The sequence below is a fragment of the Anser anser genome (genome assembly GCF_964211835.1).
Source record: "Anser anser genome assembly, chromosome: 10".
Taxonomy (NCBI): domain Eukaryota; kingdom Metazoa; phylum Chordata; class Aves; order Anseriformes; family Anatidae; genus Anser; species Anser anser.
In genome coordinates, this window is record NC_139730.1 from 20,386,483 (window position 1) to 20,405,209 (window position 18,727).

General features: G+C 42.3%; 1 protein-coding gene across 3 annotated transcripts in view; it reads left to right on the forward strand.

The window, feature by feature from the left end:
- The window catches only part of LOC310904843 (tropomodulin-2), a 34,855-nt gene that overhangs the window by 12,120 nt on the left and 4,008 nt on the right, over window positions 1-18,727 (forward strand). For all 3 annotated transcript variants that reach the window (XM_083850051.1, XM_083850052.1, XM_083850053.1), the window contains exons 3-9: window positions 508-664; window positions 11,558-11,680; window positions 13,075-13,161; window positions 15,765-15,895; window positions 16,520-16,627; window positions 16,885-17,028; window positions 17,309-17,453. In XM_083850051.1, coding sequence (XP_083706177.1) covers window positions 508-664; window positions 11,558-11,680; window positions 13,075-13,161; window positions 15,765-15,895; window positions 16,520-16,627; window positions 16,885-17,028; window positions 17,309-17,453 — 895 coding nt within the window. The remainder of the gene's footprint in view (window positions 1-507; window positions 665-11,557; window positions 11,681-13,074; window positions 13,162-15,764; window positions 15,896-16,519; window positions 16,628-16,884; window positions 17,029-17,308; window positions 17,454-18,727) is intronic.

Below are 18,727 nucleotides of genomic sequence, written 5' to 3' on the forward strand. Positions count from 1 at the left end.
CTCTACATAGCTGACATCCACATCATTCACCAATTACTTTCTGTGCGTTCCATTCATTTTTGAAGTCCAAGGGACATCTGCATTAGTATGAAAGGAATTTTTGAAAAAACCGAGAGAGAGAGAGAAATGGTAGGACAAACAAGCAAATGAGGGGAAGAAAATGTAGAGAAATCTGAGTCTATTTATCTGGTCTGTAAACTCTATGGTTGTAGTATGCATAACAAAAAGGGCTATGGTCTTGCTCTGTTCTTTGGTGTTATGGCTGTAGGTATGGTTTGTTGAAATATTAAGAGGTGTTACTAACGAGAAGCCTGGAAGAGCCCCAGGTTTTGATGCCTACATTTAGGTACTATGTGTTATTGCTGTCGCCAAGGGGCATTATGTGAAGTAACATGCAAAGAACAGTTCCACTTGAAAAAAAAAAACCACTGAAATTTAATTTAGAAGACTTTAGGAAATTGCCTCATCTCATTTCCATCCCTCCTTCTCTTCCACACATCTTCACAGAATGCCTTGCTTCCAGCCGGATTTCGGCAGAAGGACCAGACCACTAAATCCGCCACGGGACCCTTCGACAGAGAACGCCTGCTTTCGTACTTGGAGAAGCAAGCGCTTGAGCATAAGGACAGGGAAGACTTCGTGCCATTTACAGGGGAGAAGAAAGGTAGGGCCTACCTTCGTGCCAGGGTTGCGTTATGACCCACCCGAGCGCTCAGGGCCCTTCTGCCCAGCCCTCCCGTCCAGCCAGCCAGGCAGGAGGCCGTGGTGGTGCGGGGCAAGGCTCGCGAGCCACGCGTGGTGCTGTTGTTGGAGGAGAAGAAGTGGTGCCTTTGTCAGTAGCGTGGTGGCCTGCCCTGCTGCTCTGCGGTTCCAGCCACTGGTTTAGGCCAGGCTGCTGTGGATTTGGGAGCCCACGGCTCCCTGGGTTCAGGCAGCGGCTTGCAGAGCAGCAGGTGCCTGTGGCTGCAGGGAGGAGCAGCACGAGTGGCCTCGCGCCTTCGTGGGGACTGCTTCCACTGCAAGCATTGGCCTCAAAAAGGTGCTGTGCTGGGGGAGCTGGTTAGCAGGAAGAGTACCAGATGCCGTTCTAAATAAGTATTGCCTGCAATTACTGTAAGCAATAGCTCAGGGAATGTACTCACAAAAAAAAAAAAAGTATTTTTCCACTTGTTTACTAGCACATCTGGTAATACTATTCATGCAGACAGCTCCTCTGTTTCCCCTTGCCCTACAGCTACAGGAGGAAAGAGGAAAACTTTATTCTAATCAGGAAAACTTTATTCTAATCACCCAAATATTGGTAGGATAACCTTAGGGCAAGAACAATCATACTTTTAAGCAAGCAGTGTTCCTATAGCACCATTTCCTCATCTATGTACAGTGGATAAAAACGCCTGCCTCAGGCCACTCCTTCATTCCAGAAGGACCTGATGCCTGCGTCCATTTCTGGCCATCTGATTATCTGCCCGTTGTTTCAATGGGACCTGCTGAAAGAAAAGCAGGTATTTCAAGAAAGTCAAGTGCAACATTTTTTACTTTCTATTTCACTATTGAAGTTATAAAATGTCATTTGCAGGGCAAGAGTTGCTGTTATAATCCTTATGTTGTGCATTCATTCTTTGGAAGAATGGGTTTAGATGAAGGAGACAGTTTCCAGCTAGATCTGTTGACTGCTTTATTTTATCCTGCAGCATATTCATTTACCTCCATTTTTCTCCACCGTAACTTGAGCTCAATCCTATTCATAGGGTTGATTCTGAGCCCTGCAGAAATACAGGAACATTGCCGTGTTCCTGCAGGTAGCAGAAGGGATTGAGCACATGCTGTACAGAAAGGAGAATGGTTTATTGTGGTGTGGATTTATTACCAATTGTTTCCCTTTCCAGTCTCCTACGCACCATTGTGTTAGAGCAGCACAAGTTACTGCTTGCAGACCTCTGCATATTTGTGCCAACACCTTCAGTTAGGTCTCACCGATATTTACTGACTTTGCCATTTTGCACCGTAGTCATGTCTGCAATCTTCAAACATAAATACAAAAAACAACAGTGGTGTGTGGAATCGTGTATACCCACAGGACTGGCACTGCAGCTGTATAAAGCTAATCCTGGTGTCGTTCAATGACAGTGCTATTCTGCAGGCTGGCCTGTTTATTCTACTTGAGTTTTCTTCTGATGAGGCTAAACCAGCATTTTTCCTATGTTTCCTATGCTTCCAGATGTCCAATATATGACACCATATGCTAATTTTTAAGAATTAATAGCAGTTTTCCAAAGCTGAGTAGTTATCCCAGGATAAATAGTTTATATTTTGAAAATATGTAAGAATATGTAAATATAAGAAACTACAGAAGAGTATCTCTTGGGGAAAAACTTATTCTTCACCTTATGCATGTTGTTGGGCTCTAAAGTTTATTTACAGTTTGGCAAATATTTATATAATTATGTTACATATACACTTGTTAAATGATTTCTTATGTTATAGCAACACTATAATGTAGCCATACTGTAAATAGCCACAAATTCATTTTATGGTAATCGTGATAGTTAAAAATTAAGTCCTGGGACAGCTCCAAAGTGCAACCAGTTGTGTATAATTAGATGTGGGAGATGCCAATGCCAATGTGCCATTTGGCATTATTTACCACCTGAGAATATTTGCTTGTCGGTAGGATTAGATGTCAGGTGTTGTTTAAGCTTTTGTCACTGTTTCGTACTTTGATGTTTGTCTTCCAGTGGGAAAGTATTTATTTTTCCAAATTTAGGAAGCGGGATGTTTCTACCAAATGTTAAGTGACATTTCTACCAGTTCCTATGTTTATCATGCAAAGCTGATACTGACTTGAAAATTCCATGATGAGCTGAAAAGAAGGGTGGCATTTAAAATTTCCTCCTTCCAGAACAGTCTGTGGTACATCACTATTTTTTTCTAGTGTCTCTGTTTCTCTTTTTCTGTTGTTAATGTTTTATTGGAGACTTCTTGTCCAAAAAGCAATACCAAGCAGCTGCTGAAGGACAAAAATCAGTTGCCTTTGTGGGTCTCTATATGCTCAACACAACCATAAGGTTTTGATTGTGCTAGAAAACAAGCCAAAACAAATTCCAGAGCTAAGGGGGATATTCAGCATGGTTGGAGCAGAGGAAGTGTTAAATACGAGCTCAAGGTGGGGGGCTGGTCACACAGGGAATTGCCTTGGTTTTGATTGTAATCATGATTTTGAGAGATTGGAAATGCTTGGCAAAAACAACCAAACGTATGGCATGCATTAGAGTTTTGGCCCTCTGCCACATTTCAGCTTGTTAACTTACTACATTAATTGCCGTACAAAAAGAAGGTTTAAAGCCTGTATGGGATGGCTCTCAAATTTCACTGAAAACCCAAGTTTTGTGCTGAACCTGGGCCAGAGCATTCACAGCCTGGCAGGAGCACACCCAAAGCGGCCACTGAGCAATTCTTCCAGAGCACTGAGCCCTGCACCTCTGTGACACAAGTCAGGGGTGGGTACTTGATTTGAATGTCCCTGTTGGGAGTGCTCACTCCCATGAGCGGTATGCAAATGATCCGGTGGCTTTCAGGAACCCTTGTGCCGTAAATCAGCTGTTAATCAGCCATTCCCACAAACGGGGTTCATTAATAATGAGCAATGGAGGGATAGGGAGTTAGGGCTGATAATTGTAGCCATAGTGATTGGCAGCCTGTAAGTGTTTATTTTATGTACTTTTGGACTAGTTCCTACTTAAGATAGATGCCCCAGAAATCCTGACATAGAAGCCAACGAGGTTGTTCAGACTGACCCACTGCAGTTAAGATACAAGGCTTGAACAGCCGCCCATCGCACTTAGATCACTATGAAGTCTTTTCAGAGTGGTCCAGGAATAAAAGATGGAAAGAGGAAGGGCTAGTGCTGGCTAATTTCTCAGGCAAAAAATGTTAAAAAGCAATGTCAATGCTACATGGTTATAACAGAAGGAGACGAGAATGAGACTGTGTTCACAGTGGAGAGAAGGTCTGAGAGGAGGAAATGATAATTTTATGTCCTAGGATCAAAATTAGCGCTTGAGACCTGTCCCCAGTTTTCTCACAGCCTTCTTGTGATTGTCCTGAAGTTTTCCTATCTGTCCAATTCCAGAAAGGAAAATAATCCTCCATTCTTCACTTGTCTTCTTTGTTGAGATGGGCCAGAAGCTTTCTCTTACTGAATGTGTGTGCAGCTGCCCTCAGTTAGGATCCAAGGACTACTGTAATACAGGCATATACTATTAGCCACACTTCTGCTTCTGCTTTGTTGCAGTGGTTCTCTTACTACATGATGCTAATGAAACATAATTGAAAAAAGTTCTACTGTGAAATATTATTAGATATGAAAAGTTGGCCATGCCCTTTTAAATTGCTCTAAGGATTGCTACTTCAGTTCTTCACCACTGTCTGTTTTCTGCAAGGTCTTCTACTCCTTGCCAAACCATTTCAGTTTGGATCTGATCCAGTTCTCATCAAAGTTATGGAAAAGCTCCAGTGGATTGGGCTATTATTATTTGTGGCTGGAAAGGGAAAGGGAAAACGCTTGTATGTGATTAAATGCTAGCATTTTCAGTCAACCGATAGAAGGGAACAGGAAAAAAATGATGATTGAACCAGAGAACTCTGGGGCAAACCCAAAGAGTTGCTCTGGCAGAGATCATCTATCTAGTGTGTTGTTTTGTGCCCAGCACAGTATCAATACTCAGCACTAGTGATAATGAGAGTCGTTTTCAGAAGGTCAAAGTATTAGAACAGACACTAATGAGTTCCTGTTCCAGTTTCTGTACCAGACTCTACATAGAAACGTTAGGGTTTAGTTAGAGACGTGATATCTTCTTTTTTTTTTGATTGACAAAGGCAGCCTTTTCACCCCCAAAGCTGAAACGGTTTGTTTAAGTTTTGCCACCTTCTTCCTGTTCTTCAAGGCTTAAATTTAGAACTGGTGTTCATCTCCTAAAGCATGAAAAGTGCTGCTGTTGCTGACAGTAATGCCTGTAGCCAATGCCTTTCACTGCTTGCTTTTGTAAGACCTTGTTTTAGTTGCTCATGACTTTGCCAAACTTGCACAGTTTACACTGAAATTTCCCATGCTGAGAATCTGCCTCAGGCCGAATTTTTGGAAAGTGTCAGCAAAATGGACTCAACTATTTCCAAGAACAAGATTAGGAGAAAACACATTGTTTTAGCCATCTCAAGTAAATTTTTCCAGCTGTTTTTTATGAGCTACAGTGCCTCCATGCTTTGAAGACAGGACCTGAAATGTGTGCCCTTTGCAACCTCCAGGGAAATATACTTGAATTTGGAAACTTAGAGATACTGTACTTGTACCTCCAGTTTGTTCCAGTAGTCTCCAGATTCCTCCTGCAGCGAGTATTAGTCATGTCCTCAGAGCTGCCTCCATGTGCAGACGGCACATATCACAACAGAGCTGCACCCAGAGACCTGGCGTGGTCGGCTCGGGGTTGCGTGGGCAGTACTGGATGATCTTCACAGTTGCTCGTCTGAGAGGCTGCTGTCACACCACAGCCGAGGCAGGGAGACTCTTGTTCTGACAGTGCTTTGCAAAGGAGCTGTACAGGAGAAGAAAGAGTAAACGGCCAGCAGGGAGTTTGGTGCAGAGTAGTGGAGGAATTGTCTTTGTGAGAAGCTGTATGAATATGCTCAGGGTGAGGGACTGGGTGCAACAGCTCTGGGGAAAGGAGCTGTAGAAGACAGCAGTGATAGGAAAGAGAGGGCAGAGGGAAAGGAGGTGGTGGGAAGGGTCAGGATTCAAAGATATGCAAGACCACAATACACAGAGGATGGGGAAGGAACAGCTGGCAATGGGGAAAGGAACAGAGGGAGAAAAGAGGGCAGAGAGGAACTGGAGCTTTGCCCAGGTTTCAAGATTCTTTGATGCCCCTGAGAACCTGAAACCCAGCGACAGAGCTCGACTGTTCCTCCTCTGCTGCTGCTCCACATCAGCCATGAAAGCCTTCTGCTGCTGTCAGTGACCCAGTGAATCCGGGTGGTAATCCAGAGGGCTGCCAGAGGAGTAGCGGGAGCCTAACTGTTGTGGTGATCCCTGTGAGGGTCTGATGAAACTCTGGGCTCCCTTCTGTCTTAAAGATGATAGGTTGGCTCTTCTTTATTTGAATTTGAGAAAGTGTAATTTTCAGATGAATTCTTCAAAGGGTGTAATGAAGGTGGCAGAATCACAGCGTGCTGCTCAAGGTCAAGGATGCTGGGGCAATTTAATGTCGCTGTGTATATGCACAATAGACTTAACAACTTTGGAAAGCTAAACTTTGCAACCTTCCTATTCCATTATCCTGATGTTTAAGGCATAGAATATGCAGTCAGTAATTCAAGAGTAACAGCACAGCAGCAATTATGATACTGCATTTTAATTACTATTGGCTTTCAGCTTCACACTTATTTGAACTTGGCCTGCTTTGTTCTTCATAATAGAAATACAGTCTTGGTAAGTATTAATTTAGCTCTGTTTTAATAGAATATTTGTAAGGAAGAATTTAAATAAGCCTCAAAAGAAAAGAATAGTTCAAAATGGAAAAAGTGAATCGGGTGTCTGTGACTTATGCAAGGCAGATTTCCAAGATCATTGAATTTCACTTCTAAGGTCAGTGCTCTGACCCTAGAGTTACAGCATGCTGTAACTGAGAATAAACAGGCACTCACTGTAGTCAGTGGTTCACTGAACAGTAACAAGTAATAAGTGTAACCACATATTTTCTTGAAAGTGCAATAATCTGAGTTATGGTTTATAGGAAAAGAAAGTAATTATTTTACAATTATGGCAGAAAAAGCATTTGTATTATAACATCAAACAACTATTGTTTGTAAAACTGATAGAAAGGACATTTTTACAGCTAGTAAAAATGAACTTATTTCCCATTGCTATGCACTTTGTTGAGTCAGTTGGGCTCGTACAAAGTAGGAATAAATACTAAATAACTTAGTGAATAAAAAGGGTGGCAATTTATATTTATTCATAGAAGTCTAATGACATAAGAAGCACAGCATAGAGAAGACACACCAGAAATGATGTTCCACATGCTGTAAACTCCAAGTGAAGATGAAATCCTCAAATTTTATTTTAGTGAACACACTAGTGAAATGCTACCAACTATGCTACTCAATTTCCCGTTTTTCCCCTGAAGTAACAATATGCAGATAAATGTATTTCAGCAAAATACACCTGAAGTAGTTCCCTGCGCAATTAATACCTTTTCCTATAGATGTGCTTACATCTATAAGCACATATATTGTTACAGATAACAATAATAGTCATGTAGTTAACTATTGTTGTATAAGGAGATGGAATAGGGATCTGTCTTATTTCCTTGCTTTCCTTTGACATTGCTTTAAAGGAGGCATTTGTGTAATGCAGGAAATCACAGCTTCCTGAAACCAAATGGCAAAATCTCGGGGTTTATGACTGTACCTAGAGTACTTTTTTTTTTTTCCCAGAAAATTTGTTTTCCTTTCATCTTCTAAGTCTCTCTGAATTTCATTCAGTCCTTTTTACGGAATCCTTCTTTCTGGTTTTCAATGGACTTTTTTTTTCCCCTGAACCTTTTTTGAGTAAGACACAAGCCATATCCTATTTCAATTTGAATAGAAGTTTTGCAGTGTGTGAAAAAGAATAGTTCTGCTGTTATACTGAGCCAGTACAAATCTCTGCTCACTACACTCACAGTCACAAAGTCCCCTGCATTATAATAAGCTACCTCAGTTGTCATCCAGGTCACCACAGGCAGCTATCTCTGTTTGACGGAAGGGGAGAATTCCATCGATTTACATTTAAAATTTCATGTTGAAAAAAATCACCTTTGATTCCAGATCTTTTGGATTAAATGCATGTGTAAAAATAAAATGAAATTGTAATGCTTACAAGTTCGTTTTTACCAGAATGGAAATTTGTTTTGCAGTTAAATACAAAAATGTGTAATTTTGTACATAAGTATGGTTATCTTGATGTTGTTAACATTGAAGAAGGTTGGGTATGACACATATAGACGTAACTTTTGTTGCTATGTTTCTGTCACTACTTTGGTAGAAAGATAAGCTATTACTACTAAGACTTAGCATGGGACATTAACATATTCTGGAGGCAAATGTAACACATTCTAACCAAACTCAATATAACTTAATTCTGAAATTGAACGTGAACAGAAAGAGTGATATAAACAACACCACGAAGAGCATCCTTTCTTCATAAATCTAATTTTAAAAATATAAAACTTCACTATTCCTCCAAGGCTTCAACATATTTAAAAATAATACATTTAAAATCTAAGCTGGACCACTGAAACAAGCAAGCCACAATCTATATTGTTGTTAGTGAATTCCACGATGGCACTATAAAATGAATTTACAACGTATGGATGAGGGGCCAGGAGGACCTCCTGGATATTTCAACTCTGTCCTTAAAATAACGAAGGAAAACTTGTTGACAACCATACATAAAGACAGGCACAGAGTTTTGCTGCTGGTGGAAAGGTAATGAATTCCTAATAATGTGCTAAATGTATAAGCTCTTCTAACCTGTTAGGCTGCAGAATCTCTTCACAGCGGGCTAATGCAAAAGAATGTTCTTGTCTAGATAGCAGAAAAAAGAATATTTTTATAAAGCCATTGGATGCCAGAAAGGCCTACATATATTAAAGATATATATTATCATCTTTGACATGACCTTGCCCCTTGAAATATTTCATATAACCAGTAATAGAATATTTTTTCTAAAACATTTGCCAAGAATGTTTTAAATGAAACTATCACTGAGAGTCATATACACATTTAAAAAGATTTGGGCTGCCATCCAAGAATTACATATGCCTGTAACAAATGCTTAAAAATTATATTCCTATATATGTGAACTTCATGGAAAAAGTATGAGCCTGCACTGGTTTCCATTACCCCTGGATTTCCTTCTACACAAGATACTTGGCCTACCCACTCCAAAGTTCACGGAGAAGGCCCAACTGAAATATATACTATGTCCAGTTTACCCAAGGCCTTAGGTCCTGTGTCCACTTAAAGTAGTATTTAGCCTCCTCTTATCTCACAGTTTTAGATTCTGAAATGGAAGTGTCCCGCAGTCCCATCACTGAATACAGCCATGAAAAGATGCCTCTCAGAAGCTGTTTGAAAGGAGCTCCAGGATCAAGTAGTGCCCTTGTGAATCAGGAAGCAAGACAACCCAAAGACATTTTGGGGTCTTGGGCAGCCTGGGATGGGTGCTATGAGGAGACTGATGCTAAAGTACAGATTTCTGTCAGCATTTGTTAGCAGTCTGGCTGGGCTTTGGGGCTCTGAAGAACCGCTGGCTGCCTGAGATGGTTCACACTGCTGTGGCTCCGTGGAGTATAACTGTTAGGGGATAATGTTATAGGTCGGGATAAAGGTAAGTAGGATTCCTTCAAGATCTTAAATGAGCTACTGATTACTGACAGCTCCTGGGGAACCACCAGTTATCTAAAAGGAAAGCATTTTGCAGCCAGTACCCCTCACTATTGATTTACTCAGATATTCTGATTAATTTTGGTCTTGTAGCTTCCAACATAGTCATGTTTTTTTCCTGCTGCGTTATCCTAACCAGTCATGTTTGCATCAGCTAACTCCTGGTCAGTGGTGTCTGAAAACTGCCACCCAACACATCAGATGAAGTAGCAGTACAGAGCGAGTCTTAAATCTTAGCACCTGTACTGTTGTGAAATCTGGAGAGCATGAGTAATCCGTCTTCTCAGAGGGAGAGTACTTCTCACCCAAGTTTGCCACTCGACTTTTTTGTTGCCGCTGGGATGGCTGCCTCTGATTCATATCTCCTAGCGCATGGTGAAAGTGAAAAGGATTCTTACCTTTGGCCTTCCAAGGCTTTTATCTCCTTGAAGCCTCTTGTTAAAAGACTTGCTTAAAAATTTCACATGAAAAATGAATCATAATACAATACTACTTTGTCTTTCTGCATAACCTTTTGTCCAGTTTTGTACTCTGAAATTATTTAGCCTTGGTACAAATACCTCTAGAACAAATGAGTCAAATTCTACATCAGTAAACCTTGTCAGCTTCAGAAATTTCCTATTTTTTTTCCTGAGCCTATTCAGTGACGTCATTGACAGTACAGAAATTGCTGTAGACAAATTTGTATGAAAGAGATAGACGAATTGGGTATTATCTAAATAGCAATGATACTTTGGACCATAATGGGAAAAAAATTAAAGTCACGTAAGGATGCCAGTGTTGAAAAAAGAGGCAGAAAGTCTAAAGAGTAAATATAGTTTTCATATTTTGTACCAGTAACAAAATTAATATTGCCAAGACCGTGAAAATTAACCTATTTTAGAGGCATTTCAAAAAGCCACAAGATGTGCTTCTAGCATTACATCCAGAATGTACAAAGCTGCATAAACAAGACAGTTCAAAGTAGACAGTGAGCCAAAGCCACCTGCATCCATCACAGCTTCATTCCAATGGGATTATACAGTCTGCGTGAGAAGTAGTAGGCAGGGATAAGGTGAGGGAACCACTCAGCAGTGGACAACAGAAAACGGGAATTCACAGACCTGTCAGAGCAATGACACCATGTGTTGCATGTGGCATCAGCTAATGTATTACTGACAGTATGGGCTTTTTCTCCCGCTATGTGGGAGAAAAACCCCAGTGCCACTGGTGACTGAAGTGCAGCCCTAAATTTAATCTCAAGGCCCTCACTCCCTGCAGTTGCAGCATCTCAGCATTGATATTAGCTCTAGCAAGGGGCTAAGGGAGTAGTTTGACTTTGTGTTTTGTTCCTAGATTTACCCTACAGTTTCTCCATTTCAGCAGAAGGACCGATGATCTGTCTTTGGGCAATGTCACAGGGAAATTCCTGCTACCACCACAGCAGCAGTAGCACCCCAGGAGAGATGAAGCACAGCAAACCAATAGGTCAGGGAACAAGTAGCTCTCGAGGAACATGAGGTTCGGTTCAGTCCTTTCAGGCCTGCACAGATGATCAGGAGAAGGCTATGTGTGTGAATGATCACCAGGAGGCAAAGAGGGGAAATGCCAATGGGAAGGCTGGGCATTAAACTGAATCACTTGAAGAGATTAGGTTTGCAGAGCTTTCAGGCTCCTGCATGGAATTTGTAAACTGAAAGGTTCTTGCAGGGGGATGGTTTTAATTGCCTCTGGTGCCTTGTTTAAATCTCAGGATGAGATGTCTGCAAGCTTTTTGCGTAGACCTAATTCTACCATATATAAGCCCACAGGAACTTCAGAAAAATCCCAGCTGTCGCTGCTCCTGGGGATTTATCTTAGGAAACGTGCTTCCATAGTAACAATCACCAACACAGATCACAAGTCTGCACCTTTTATTTTTAGACTCTTATTATTAAGATCCTGGTGTTGAGGATAGCATCGAGTAAGAAACAGGAAAACATGCCCTTGATATTTTTCCAAGCAGTTCCATTGTCACAGACCTATTCCCTTCACTGCCAGGAGGCAGATGGGTTGTTACAATAACTCCTTACTCACTCTGGCTATTTTCTTTTCTTAGGAAAAATATTTATCCCTAAAGAAAAGCCCATAGAAACTCATACAGAAGAAAAAGTGACCCTGGATCCAGAACTAGAAGAAGCCCTGGCCAGCGCCTCAGACACCGAGCTCTATGACCTTGCAGGTTAGATAATGTACAGGTGTGAGCCCCCATGGGTCTGGTCCTTCCCCGCCACACCTCCCACCAGGAGTGTCCCACGGTCACGCGCCAGGTACCTGCAGTGTCACCGCGCAGATGGGCGCTGCCCCTGAGCACTTCGGGCATGGCTCAGTACCTGTGGCATTTCTCAGACCTCTCTCATCTGTTTCTAATTGGTGTGGCTGGCAAGGAGAGAAAACAAGGCAGCTAATGTGGTCTGGGGAAGGGAAGGGTCAACAGGGGGCAGGCAGCAGGCTGGGGCGTTTGCAGTGTTGGATATCACTGATGTTAGTGCATGCTGACGTGCATGCTCTGTGCTTCAGGGCTCTAATCCATACAAAAACTTTGGTGGGGAAGTTTCAACTCCATTGACATTTTTCTGTTTTTCTTTAGGAAATCTAAATGAAATATTTCAATGTATCCCATTAATCTGAATCTGGGTTGGATCAACAGTAAACTCAAAACTCTTGTAATTACTCCACTGTCCCATTAAAGGACATGATCTTGCCATTATCTTCTGTAATTCTTGGCTACACTGCACATTTCTGGATGCATTAGCCTTGTCTCTGACTGAAATGTGGTGTATCGCAGGAATCACAGGGTTACAATGCAGCTGGCACCTCGCACAAAGTCTGAAGTTCATGGCATCAAGTTCCAAGTGCTGCTGAGCTCTGGCCGGGAGCCAGCCGTTCAGGACTGAGTTTGTAGGTATCAAAGTCTAATGAAAACCAGGAACACACCTACTGCCCAGAGTTTCAAAACCAGTCTGTAGCAACAACTGTCAGTGCTTACAGAACAAAGAATACTGTTCATAACAAAAACATGACAATAACAGTAAAAATCTGCATTAAGTTAATAACCTCTAACTCATGCATGATCCTATAGCAAGAAGTCCAAGCAGACAATTTATGGGAGAAATACCAGCAAACACAGCACAATTTATTCTCTGACACTGGGGAAGTTCATTTGCACAGAACACAACTTTGTCTGAAGCTTCTTTTATGGAGTTTTGGTATACAATGAGGAGCAATAAGAAACTCAGGCTGTACATTACTGAAAAACATCATTAGCGGTGTTAGCAGTGAAGCAAGCTACCCAAAGAGACTGTGGGATTTCCATCGCTGGATGCTTTCAGGATCCAGCTAGACAAAGCCACAGCTGACCTGGTTAATGTTGGCAGCACTCCTGCTTGTGGCGGAAGCTGGACAAGGTGACCCCTGCAGCTCCTTCCAGCTGGCATTTCCCTGACCTGCATACTACCCACAAGCACCAGGCAGAGTTCAAGTTTTATAGGGGGTTTCTTTATCTGGGGAACTTGTCTGCAATCTTTGCTCCTGCAATTAACATTGTATCCTGTTCTGCTATTTACACATTTATAGCTGTTCTTGGAGTGCACAACATGGTCAACAACCCTAAATTTGATGAAGGAGGAGCCCGCAGTAAAGATGGAAAAGAAATTGTGAGAAGTAAGCAAACATTTATTTTGTGGGCTATACATCATCTTTTAGACACCTGTAGGTTGGGTGTATTGGTTTAATTAAGTGTAATGCAACTTGGCTTGACTTTGATTGACCTAACTAATCACAAGGGGGAGTTCTTTATAGGAAATACAATCTTAGAATTAATTATCTATAATGACAGCAGTACTATGCAGGGAAATGATTCCTAAGGAGCTTTGTTTTGCTGGGGAGCAAAATCTGGCTCTGCAGACGTGTTTGAAAGGACGGGAGTATTTAAGAAGCCAAGACATATTTTTATTCCGCTTCATTTTAGGCAGCAGACAGAAAATAGTGAGCTGTAGGTATGAGATGGCCAGAGCACAGGTCGTGCTGTCTCACCCTGAGTACGCACATTTACACAAGTGAAGAACAACTGCTAACCGCTGGGCTCGAACCTGGCAGTCACATCTCTGGCCAGAATCATCACATCTTGCTGCAGCCAGTGGCACAAACTGCAGGAAGGTGTTCCTGCCCTGGCTGCTCTCTCAGATCTACTTCTCCCTCCTATTAATTCTGTGCAGCCTTTTTAAACATCATCTGTTATGTGCCTCCTTAGGTACGGGAAGCATAATCAGTCGGGAAATCCCCCCCCAGCAGAAAGAACTGTAGCTATTAAATCCAGAAATGTGTACAACTAAATAAAGCAGACCTTGGTGTATCAGACCTTAGCTCAACAACTGGCAGGGGTGAGGGATAAGTCTGCACTCCAAGTTTTGCTTGTCATAGGCTTAGGAGCTGCCAAGCCTCAATCCAGGGCTCCCCAAGCTCTGGGATACCAAGTAGGGTAACTTTGCTTTTTGAGACGAAATTGTGGAATGCCCTTTACTGAGGAAATGGTACTCAAAAGTGTTTTCTTCTTGCAAGGCCATGAGAAAAGCAACTGTCTTGCCAAGGACCTTCGTTTCCATCCGTCATTGCTAAAAAGGAGGTGGGAAAGTAGACAGGACACTGTGCCACTTTGTCACTTCATTTTTCTCAGGATTAAGACTCCCTGCAAGCTCCCTAGTGGGGCCCTGTGCAGGCTGCCATCTATCTTGTAACAGGCAGCTGCATACATTTACTAATCCACATAGATTTCAAATTATTTTAGTTGCACAGAGTCACAATGTCAGCTATGTGAGTCAGCTAAGCTATGCTCCAAGCGCAGCCTTAACAACCAGAAAATGGCCCTGCCACATCACTTTATTCTGTGGTCCAAAAGCAATGCCTCCCTTGGCCAAGTGACACACTACAGGACAAGATGGAGATGCAGCTCAGAAGTTGCCCACCAATGTGGCAAAACAGTGCCATGATTAAAGAAACAACATAAAACTCATGGGAAGCAACAAGAAGTAGAAAATGAAGACTACTGCTGACTGTAGACTGAGAGTAATGTGCTGCCTAGCCTGAGGATGGGGGCAGGTCTGTCCCCAGCTCCCAGCTGGGTGTCACTACCAAACCCACTCTGCTGGTTTTTCTTTACTTCCCTTCCTTGAACCCAAGGTACAACGAACCCTCTAAGTGTGTTGTACCAGTAGTTTTTGACTTCCTAAGCCCTAGGAAGGCTGGAGTGTTAGTCAGGCATATGCAAGGTCTCTCAGGGAACTGGTAAAAATAAAAATAAATAAAAATGAGTTAAAAGGGAGTGAAGTGAAAACCAGCTCAAGGTTTGTGTATGACTTCATCTCTACTAAGTTCTAAAAAAAATTGGTTTTGTTTTGGCTCATAATATGGGATGAACTTTGCACTGAACAGAAATGCATAGTACGTTGATCTGTCTGTGGTAAAATGAAAGGGTTCAAACATACTTGTGGCCAGTGACAGATTGCTTTCTTGCCTCTAGAGGCTTGAGTGGTCAGCGTTTATAAATTAATCCCCACAACTATATGCCTGGGAATTAGAAGTACTAATTATGTTCTAAACTATGATTTTTATGCATTTCTAAGAATATTTACAGCTCACAGCTGCCAGCAGTCAAAGTAGTATCTCTTTGGAGCATGAATACCCAATGACTTCATATATCTTGGTGCTGGCAGACAGACTTGCTTTTCATGCTTTGATAGTTTTATTATTTAAAAAGTGCAGATGTTGCAATTTTACAAGAGCTAATTGCATTTGTAGTAAGGCTGATAGCATCGGGCTAGAGAAGGGAACGGAGGGGCCTCCTCATCACAGTCTGTTCAGTCAGCACAGGCTATGTGGAGGTGCAGAGAGGTCTGCTCACTAACGCAATGACTATGTTCTGAGCACACCTTCCTTTACAAGTGTCAGAGTGGGAACAAAGCAGCCCTTGCTGTATATTACATCCTATACCTTAAAAGCTGCTTTGGCTCTAACTAATTGTGCTGGGACTTTTGTACCTAAAGGAGGAAACTGCCTGCGATGATACTGCCCGGCCGCTGCGGCTGCAGCCTCTGGGTGCTCAAAGGGTCAAGGGGCAAGGCTGGGATGCAGGACTAATGCCCCTCTTCCAAGTTCTGGGGTTCACGTAAACCCTTTCTTGAGCGCAGACCTAAGTGACAGCTGAAGAGCCAGACTTACTGATCGTGCCTGTTCCTTATGTCAACATTTAATGAGCTCTTGTGTTGCAGATGTGGTCAAAGGTGAAAAGGTCAAGCCCATTTTTGAGGAGCCACCTAATCCCACCAACGTGGAAGCAAGTTTACAAAGGATAAAAGCAAATGATCCTAGTCTCACAGAAATTAACCTGAACAACATAAAGGTAGAGGCTGTGGTTTAACTTACATCCTCATAGAAGGGTTTATTCAAATATTTCCAACCCCCTTTTAGCTTTACATTTTTTTTCTCTCTGTACTGCACCGAAAAAGCAGGACATATAGGAGAGGGCAGTGGAGGGAATTGTTTGAAAGGCTCCAAGGTCATCAATGCTTGATATTGAATCAGATACCAATTCAAAGCCCAAGGGGTGAACGCTGGCTGCCTTTCTTTAGCAGCTCGTAAAGCAAGAGATCTCATGGGCACTATACAATCATTGCTGCCCTAATTCAATTAGCCCACACATGCCAATGGAGGAGGAGTTGGGATGCGGAGCCTCTGAACCACCAGCAGCAAAATAGGAAAGCAGCTCAGAGATGGGTCACGTGCTGGCATTGGCCTGACCCAGTTAAAGGCAATGCTGACAAAGCAGCCTAGTGCGGGCGGCCGCCTGGGCTCAGAGTGCTGCTCTGAGCACAGTGCGAGCGGTCCGTGCTGGGGCGCTCTTAAAGGCACTGGGGATGGGTCAATTGCATAGCCTGTGGCTATTGATGAGCTTGCTAACAATTAAAACTGGTGTCTCGTGTTGTGACCGGCTTTCCTAATTACTGGATTTATCTTCTGAATACAGAACATCCCTATTCCAACACTGAAAGAATTTGCAAAAGCTTTGGAAAGCAACACACACGTGAAGATATTCAGCCTTGCAGCTACTCGAAGCAATGACCCCGTAGCTATTGTAAGTTAAATGCTGTTTGGAAAACAAACAATGTTCAAGTAGGTCAATGTATGCTTTAGGATGCATCCGTCATTTTCCCTTGCAGAATTTCCCTGATACTATGCATGATGGAAGTGCAGTCTATTTTGAACTATCTCTGCTCTTCTGAGCCTATCTGTATTTTATTTCTTTGTAGGTACTAAACCATGTTTTACAGATTCTGTCATTTCCTAAAGCTTTTAGGAAGTTGATCTCATTCTCTCTTTTTGACCCCTCAGGCATTTGCAGATATGCTGAAAGTGAACAAAACACTGAAGAGTCTGAATGTAGAATCCAATTTCATCACTGGGACCGGTATTTTGGCACTGATTGATGCACTGAAGGAGAACGAATCCCTGACAGAGATCAAAATTGACAACCAGGTAATGAGAAAGCGTTGAACTGCAGTCCCCTTTTGTCTCTCTTCTGTACGGATTCCCAGAGGGTTTGCCTAGAGGGGGCGAAGTCAAGGCAATGAAATCATGGAAAACATCCAAATAAAAATGGTCAAAGCTAAACATAAAACCCAGAGCAAATGTCTGGAGGTGGCGGGAGGGATTCTCTTTGTAGTTTGATCACAGTACTGAAATATTACCACTTCCCTCTCATTTGAGAGCAAATCTTTTCTTTTCTTTTGGGGACATTTCACCATGTCACCAACAGAGGCAGCAGCTGGGGACGGCTGTAGAGATGGAGATTGCCAAGATGCTGGAGGAGAACTCCAAGATTCTCAAGTTTGGGTACCAGTTCACAAAGCAGGGCCCAAGAACCAGGGTAGCAGCGGCGATCACTAAAAACAACGATCTAGGTAAGATAATATTACATCCATTCGTCAGCTGTTCTGGTGAGCCAAGCCCAAGACACAACTCTTCCTGTCTGTACTCAAGGCTCAACATTAACTTTGCAACATCCAATCTGCTCTATATGAGGGGTGATGCATAGCTCCACAAGCTCTATTGGACAGGACAGCAAAGATCTTACTGTGATTAAGAGCTACTATCCTTCTCCCACTGGTGCTGGGAAGGGGGGAACTGCAGCGTTTTCTGTGGAGCACCCTGGCTTCCCAGCTGCCCCATCAGCTCTTCTGGCCAGTCAGTGCAGAGAGCCAAACCCATCCTGTTTGCTCAGGGAACACCCCAGTCCTCACCTCTTTGCCCTGACCACAACAGAGCATGCCTGGCCAACCTAGGGAGCAAGGACAACTTGCCTGACTGCCTAATTACAGGCACGGACGGGAAAGCTTTGCACGTTTTACCTGAGTGTGGTGTGCTCGGCCCTGTGTGCCTGAGACACAGCACAGGGAGGAGCTGGCTAGGCGAGACTAGTTCATGGAAAAATAAAGAAATACAATAAACTCTACAAAGTAGAATTGATTGATAACACCAAATCATGGTGCCTTTGGTTGGGTTTTTCTCAGTGAAAACTAAGATAAAAATTGAACTAGAACCCACTTCTTTCATGCATAACATTATGTTTTAGCAGTTTCAATTATTAGCATTTCCATGATAAACTTTTGTTCCTGAAACTATTAGCTTTTGTAAAACAGTGTTTAAAACATCCCACCAACAAAGAGAGAAAGACTTTTTTTCCACTATTTAATTGACTAACATTAGACATACATCCTGTACCTAACCTTCATTTTCCTGGTTTTGTATTGTATGGTTTTATTCGAGGTTTAGCAGGGCAGAACACTTTGAATAAAACAACAAAACACTGAACGACACAAATGACTGATTAAATGATGAAGATTTGGAGTAGTACGATCTGTTTGCCAAGAAAACACCCTGAAATAAACCTTCTGATAGCAAAGTAATAGGATTTTTGTAGTTATATACTGTTGCTATTGACTATTGTAGTGAAAAGTGTTCATTCATCTAGTTTTACTGCTTTTGTTCTTTACTAAAACACTTTAATATCAGAAGACAGGACATGACAGTTTGATGCAACACCAACTTGCATCACATGAACAGGAGACCCTTGCTAATCTTATCTGGCCAAGTCAGAGGAGACTCAATGCATTTTTACTAGAGTACAGAGCAGCAAATGCTGCCTAGCCACACCTACTCTATACCAGCTGTAAAC